The following is a 7,677-nucleotide window of genomic DNA, read 5'->3' as shown; positions in this document are numbered from 1 at the left end:
GGTTTTTAGCCTCTTGGTTGCCAAACAGCGGCAAGGAAATACACTTGAGTGGGGAAAATCCTCTCACGCAGCGTTTGGATCCCTTCATTTTAGAGGAATTGGAATTCACTCGATAAAGTAACTTATTTAGTTTGAAATTTGATATTCCACCACTTTCTAAAGTTCAGATATAAGCCTGTCTCAAATTCATGGGGTGAAGGATGGAAAATGATTTTATGCATTAGTAGAATTTGTTTTTACTCTGTAACTTACATGACACTCTTTGTCTCACTCCCCTATAGTAATAATGTAGCACATAAATATCTCCAACATCTTGTTAATAATAATATACAAATATATTTTGTATAAAAGTGAATTATCTTAATTGATATATGCCTAAAGTACTATTATTAGAATGAAATTCAATTCTAATGATCCAAACTAGGCGAAGAAAAACTAGTCCTTATCAGGAGGGAAGGGAATGGTAGCGCTGGTTTGGCAGCGGTTTCATCATTATATAGTGTTGCATCAGATAGCGCTGGGAATCAATACGGTTTGCTCTCATCAAACACGAAGCAATGAAATCAATTTACACCGTGAATGGATAACGGGCCGAAAGAATTGAACAAGAGAAGCAGAGAGGAAACAAATATAACAGGAAGAAAGTCAATTCATTGTACTGATTGTCTATATATTAATCGCAAGAAGAGCAACGATAAGGCCTAAATATCACAGGGAGAGCAAAGAGGGAAACAAACGAGAAAATAAATGGTCGACTAGAAAGACACAACTGAGCAATGCACCTAGTGCACGAAAATTTGCAAGACACCAAACATTAGCATCAGCCACTGGAAAAAGCGGTTTCAAAGGTGAACTACATATGTTCAAAGCAGGATATAACACATATAATTCGTGTAAAAATTAGCCTGCGCTGTAATCGATGGCAGTGTTAATCACTGCTGCCTAATTTTAAGGGATAACTTGACAACCAGGACAGGGACGTTCCCTGGCGTCCTCTCTCGTCCCTCCAATTTTGAGTGATAACTGGGACAACACTAGGATCCAATTTTGAGTGATAACTGGGACAACACTAGGATAGTCATGTCCCAACCCCTGACCTTAAACCAAACAACCTTATTTTAGGGATCAGCTGACTGATGCTGCTGTATCAATCACGCATCCAACTCAAACAACCATTATATAGTGCTAACAAGTGTAAAAAACAACTAAAAAGGCGACACATTTGTTCTTAGCGCATTCGCTACTCTTGAAGCCTTCACAGATAAACTCATGGAAAAAAAAACTAGCCCAGAAACTAGGGAACTATACTATCAGGAAACATCAGTGCCCATACAAAAAGTCAGAAACACTGGTAACTAGTTGCCTACTCTATCAGTGAATGCTACAACAAAGACGCGGATAACAGCTGCTGCTAGTGAAGGAACACTACAATACAACACATGCTTAGACGCTTCACCACTTCTAGCACAACAAAAATCTTCAACTCAAGGAATCCAAAACCCTAGCATCATGCTTCTTGCGCCTGCAGCGGTGATGGCTCTTCTGCTCCCCAAAGTTATTGTCGCCGTCGATCTTCATTTTAGTCATATCTGCAATGGATGGGAAAAAAGAACCATAATGTATGTGCATTCAAGGTGCCTCTGAGAGATGGTATTGACTGTTTGGCAAATGATAACATATTGCAACAGAAACTAAGGGGTCAAATCAATTTTGTATGACTTTTCTTTGATCAAAATACACTTCTCATTCCAGGACAGATGGAGTAACTCTTTATATTCGAAACAATGTTTTTTTATAGATATTTCTAGTCAAAGTTCCATCTTGTAGGCTACATCAATGCCATGAAAAACAAATATTTGTCATCTTGCTTTAAATAATACATTTCTGTGATCAGGAGTATAAAGGAATATTTGTCAGGCAGTCATTTTGTCAGCCATACCACTACAAGAATATTGTGTCGGTATTGGGTAAATAAATGCATTTCCCCTCAAAACTGTTTTGACTCAACCAATCCACTGCAAATATTTATGGTCAGACATCAACAGCAATAAACAAGACTTACGACACATTATACGGAACAAAGAACAGAGGAGCTCCATGACCTATATTACTTGATCCCGAACAAGAAATATCCATGGACACTAGAATCTCAACCTACAAAGGTAACAAACCAAGTTTTCCAACAAACATATTCTAAATCAAAGTGCACACGGTAATGCTGATCTATGTGGAGAGTCGAGGATACTAAAAGGCAGTGACTATCCAAGTAATTGAATTCAAAGACGCTTATCACCTCCAATCACCCCGTCCCAGAACAGCTGCTGCCTCCCATCCTCATCTTCTTCGTCCATTTCATCTCCGTATCCCAGCTCCACGTCGCCACGGTACCCAGGTTCGCTCCCGTACCCAGAATCGGTGGCCGCTGCCTCCGCTGCAGCGCCGACCCCACCACCTCCGACACCAACCCCGCTAACGGGCGCCGGGCCGAACTCCGTCGCCATCGACACGTCCCTCATCCGCACCTCCCCGACATCTGACGCCCACATCTCCCCACTGGAGTCAGTGGCGCCGCCGCCGCCACCGCCACCACCACCACCGCCGCCGCACGTGAAATGGAAGTCGGAGCACGTGCCAGATCTCCGGCGGTCGCTGCTGCGGCCGGACACGGACCGCGAGCCCGCACCGCGGCGGCGCCGCTTGCGGAGCCCGAACCACCGGAAGGATCCGCCGCTAGCGCCCCCCGAGGGGGCAGGCGTCGGAGTCTCCGCATCAGGGAGGCGGGCCGAGGAAGGGGGAGCGGTGGAGCGGTCCGAGCGACAGGGCTTCTTGTGGAAGGGGTGCCAGGAGGCAACGGCCTCGGCGAGGAGGAGGTGCGGCGGGTGGTGCCGAAGCTGCGGGGCGCGCGGTGTCATCGGCGACGGAGGTGGGGACTGGGGGACGCGTCTGAGTTTGGGTTGGGAAAGTTGGCACGGTGGTGCCGCTGGTCTCATTTTGCCCCGGAGGGAACCAATGTCTGAATTTTTTTAATACTACAAAAATTTCAGCTACCAAAAATGCAGAAAGCAGACAAAGGCAAAATAGGAAACTTTTACTACTCCCTCTATGTAAAGGCAACGACGGCTATACAAGCCGTCTTTACGTGCAAACGTGTAAGCAAACAATCTAATCAATTAAATCGTAATCTAATCGTAGGTCACATTTAACATTTAAACTCTTCCACCACCAGCTCAATAATCTTTATAAAAAAAACCTCTAACAAATCATGGTTGTATCTATGGTTGAATCGTAATCTAATGGATCAGATGATTTGCTTACACGTTTGCACAGAAGGACTGCTTGCATAACAGTCGTTGCCCTCTGTAAAATCAGTTATTCTACCCTCAAAACATTAAAAATCGTTTAAATTGCCCTCTAAGACATTTTAAGGGTGATTTTACTAATGTGTCATTTTTTGAAATCTACCGTAGGCTTGTTTGCTTGGTTTTAATACATATCAGCTTCTATTATTTATATATTAATTGATTAATTGTAGCTACATCAGTTTAAACAGTCATCTTTAATCCGAAGCGAACAACTCGTCAATTATACGACCCCTCAACTATACAATGTGCTGCTATATCCATTAAAACATATAATACTAATCAATAACCTCTTAGATAGGGATGACAATATGTACATATATAGGTAAATAAACACAAGTAATTATCCATTGGGCCACGAGATGGAATTTGTTATCCGTAGTTATATATATGGATATTATAAGGTATATATGGTTTTTTTTGTGGGTATAGAAATCTAGTATACATATCCGTTAACCGATGGTTATGCTATCCGGATTCAATACATTATTGTGAATTCCCATTTTTTTAATTTCCATTGACGGTCGCGACTGCAGGAGAATGGTTGCGGCTACAGAAAGATGTCGCGCGCTAGAGCAGATGTATCATGTGCTAGATGCTAGAATAGAGGCACCGCACACCGGCGACTCGAGCAGAGGGCCTTTGCAGGCTTGCGGCCACCACACGATGGATGGGGCAGCTATGTGATGGAGTAACAGATGCACATCAGGGTGGCGGGGCTGGAGAAGGAGAAGGGGGCAATGGAGCAAGGGCGGTGGTGCTGAGTACAGCGGTACAGGTGCCGTTGGCTACATTGTTGCGTATCCAAGACTCCAAGTAGGTCAGAATAGTATATTTAGACCTTTAGAGATGGTAGACTGGCCCATAGAAAAGAGATTAGATACTAATCTAAAATAGATAAAATTAGTCGGTCATAAAATCAGACGAGTAATCATGATTAATCAGTGACTAGAATGATTAATTGCTTTCTAGTCGTCCTAGTCGAGTTAAAGACACTGATCGAGCTTACCTGGATCGAGCTTGCTCCAGCAATAAAGCTAACTAATTAACGATTAGTCGGACGACTTTAAAAACCGGATACCTGGGACGAGACGAGGTATAGATGACCAAACGGGCAGCACGGCCCGACCCGGCACGAGCCTGACTTAGACACGGCACGACAGGCCCGAACACGATAGGCCCGTTTACATAATCGGGCCGGGTCGGGCCGCCCGACGTGCTCGCCTCCAGGCCCAAGCACGGCACGCTGGGTTGTTAACCGTGTCATACCGGCCCGAGAGCACGCAAGCACGTTAGGGTCGTGCTGACCCGAAAGCCTGTCAATCAACATGTCGCATGTCACAATAATAGATATTAAGTTACATGTCTAGCAGCAAAATATGCACGTCACAGATTCATAGTTTACAGACCAATCACAACACATAATACGTTATTAAGTTTGAGGTGGTGCAATGGCTGCCTCATCAAAAACCTATCTAGATAAAACTCACACCTCGTGATAAACCCTAGATAGGAAAAGAGTACAGCCCAGCTCAACAATTTCATTATTTCATCACTTAGTTCACCACAGACTTCATAGTGCATAATTAAGTTACATGTCCACAACGACATGACATAAACCCAAGCATAGAACATACTAATCAATGAATAAATCTCTGAAGGACTCTTCCAGGGTTTTATCTTCTGTTGTGTGTTGCATTCTTGCATCTGCTGCCTCCCAGTCCTTTAGCAAGGAAAGCATCTCCACCATTCTTGTTGGTCACTTGTTCTCAAATGTTGTGAATCAAGAACAAGGCAACACAATTGTTAAGTATTAAGGACTTTCGTCTTCCGAATCATTATCTCCCCATGGACATAATGAGCATCAGACGAAGGTCATGAAGGACATGCCTTCGTCATCTTATAGATAAGCAAGGATGCAAAGAGATGAGAATAACAAGTATATCCCATTGATTCATTTGTATTTGTAGTCCATAGAACATGTATAAATATCAACAGAATTTGTATTACATTGATACCTTCGGCTTGCTCGAAGGTGTTGATGCGAGAGTGATTATAAATCAGCATGAACAGTAAGGTGCTAATGTTCATCTATTTATAGGCACGGGACACAGTCCAGGTAAAAGTACATTTATGTCCCCGATATTCACTTATGTTAGTAATATAAGTCATTAAGGACTAAGTAGTCTTTTTCCCCTTCGGTCAGCATCATCACCATACTTCATCTCCATTACAGACCGAAGTTGTTAATCTGGCGATAGCTTCGGCGTTTATTATTATCATCCTTAGATCATATCTTCATCTTGTATGCATTCATCATGAGGAAAAGACTTGCATCCTAAAGATGAAGCTCCCTGTAATAGCTTATGCTGAAAACAAATGGTTAATTATGTTTTTGAGGACCTTCGGAAGAGGAAGGCCCCCAACAATTCCTGAGCCAAGTCGACGACGCCGCTCCTCAATGACCCTACCTGCAAGACTAAATGTTGATTCTGAACTCATAGTAGAGACATGAACTGAAATGATATCTTTAGCTAGGATTGAAAGCACTAGATAAGTGAGTTTATGATCATGCCACCAATCTAGGAGATTGAATTCATCATCAAACTTCTGAACAGTGTCACTATCTAGATTAGCAGATAGTTCAGAACCAGAAATACCAAGAGTAGTGCTTGTTGCATGAAGCAAAGCACTAGCAGATGTTCTTCTTGAGAGTTCAAGACCCATGGAAGAACTGGCACTGGCACTGTTGGGGACTCGTTCTCAAATGCTATGAATTAAGAACAAGGCAACATAGAAAATGTTAATCGGTTAAGTCCTTCGTCCTTCGAAGCATTATTTCCCCTGGGATATAATGGTTTTCGGACGAAGGTTATGAAAGGCGTACCTTCATAAATACATTATGCAGTGACGAAGGATAAATTATAAGGAATATGAAGGATAACATAGACAATTATATATTATTATCATGTATGAATAGAAATAACATTGAATTACAAATGTACCTTTAACTTGAAGGAGATGAAAGTACAAGCGTGACGTAAAAACGAATGCCAACTCAGCGTGATCAGTACGGGGATACTGTTCACCTATTTATAGGCGCAAGACACAGCCCATACAAAATTACATTCATGCCCTTTACATTTGATAATAATTCTATAGTAGTCTATCGAGGTCTGAATAGCCTTTTCATCTTTAAGTCGGTTTCATTTTCTGCTACCACGCCGAAGCTTTCCTGCTCACATCTTCGGCGCTGTATCGACCTTCGTATTATCCTGGTCTTCTCCTGCCGCGATACCGATTTGAGTCCGAAGGTACCTGCTCACACATTATACTTCCAGAAATACTGTTAAATCCTGTTTTTGAGGACCTTCGTAAGCTGAAGGCCCCCAACAGGCACCAAAGGCACCCAGGCCAGCACCCAATGGCATTGAAGAACTGTTGCCAATGCCATCTGCACCAAACACCAAATCCCTTCGCTAGAATAGCGAATCATTCTGAACTGTGGGACTCACCTAGCTGTGGGGCTCTGAGTATATATAGAAGGCTGCATCGCGAATATTTTTCGTGCCATCTAGCTTTCGTGATGAAGTTGTCATTTTAGTTTTCCTGTTCTGTGAGTGCAATTGTTTGTGAGCTTCGGCTTTCTACCGTGACCATCACCAAAATGGCTGAGGATAAGAGAAGTGTTGATCCCACACTCGTTGGCTTCTATGAAGCCATAGAAAGGACCAACGTAGAGAAGATTACCAATGAAATGTTAGCTGGACTATCTGGTGATTCAAGCGACAGTGAAAGCTTCGATGTTGAGAGTGAGAATGAAAATACCGAAGATCGGTCGTGGAGACCAAGCCACGTTGTTTTTGGGAAATCCACAATTAGACAAGGTCAAATTGAAGCGATGAAAGGCAAATACTTTCATGACGTGTCTATAGTGAGGGCTGGGGGAGAAGACATTGTTCCCCTACCAGAAGGTGATGAAGTGGTAGTCTTCAGGAGCTTCATGAAAGCTAGGCTTCGCTTTCCGCTCCACAAGATGTTGGTCGAAGTTTTGAAGACGTTTGAGATATACCTTCATCAGGTTACCCCCGAAGCTCTTATTAGAGTGGGAGTCTTTATATGGGCCATGAGGAGCCAAGGACTGGAGCCAGATGCGAGATGCTTTTGCAATATTCATGAGCTGTCTTATCAGACGAAGGCAACCGGAAAGGAACAATATCATAACAATTTTGGTTGTTACAGCTTCGTGCCTCGGTCTGAGGCGAATTACCCTGTGCCCACGTTTCGAAAGAAGTGGCTAGATTCTTAGATGAAGGAA

General features: G+C 43.0%; 1 protein-coding gene across 1 annotated transcript; it reads right to left on the bottom strand.

Annotated features, from left to right (window-relative positions):
- Positions 1–1,143: 1,143 nt before the first annotated feature.
- Positions 1,144–2,992, bottom strand: LOC103649932 (alanine and glycine-rich protein). The gene is made up of 2 exons (XM_008675616.4): positions 2,294–2,992; positions 1,144–1,589 (listed from the first exon to the last, which is right to left on the bottom strand). The coding sequence occupies exons 1-2, from the start codon at positions 2,988–2,990 to the stop codon at positions 1,480–1,482; spliced, it is 807 nt and encodes a 268-aa protein (XP_008673838.3). The 5' UTR covers positions 2,991–2,992; the 3' UTR covers positions 1,144–1,479.
- Between the last annotated feature and the right edge of the window lie 4,685 nt (positions 2,993–7,677).

Source organism: Zea mays, chromosome 3 (genome assembly GCF_902167145.1).
Source record: "Zea mays cultivar B73 chromosome 3, Zm-B73-REFERENCE-NAM-5.0, whole genome shotgun sequence".
Classification (NCBI taxonomy): domain Eukaryota; kingdom Viridiplantae; phylum Streptophyta; class Magnoliopsida; order Poales; family Poaceae; genus Zea; species Zea mays.
Note: the sequence above shows the minus strand (reverse complement) of the source record. Positions and strands in the feature narration are given on the sequence as shown.

Bases quoted from the DNA above. Each gene is read 5' to 3' on its own strand.
- LOC103649932 (XM_008675616.4), bottom strand. From the start codon at position 2,990: ATGAGACCAGCGGCACCACCGTGCCAACTTTCCCAACCCAAACTCAGA. The intron at 1,590-2,293 runs GTGATAAGCGTC...CATCCATTGCAG, and splicing joins CTGGGACGGGGTGATTGGAG to ATATGACTAAAATGAAGATC.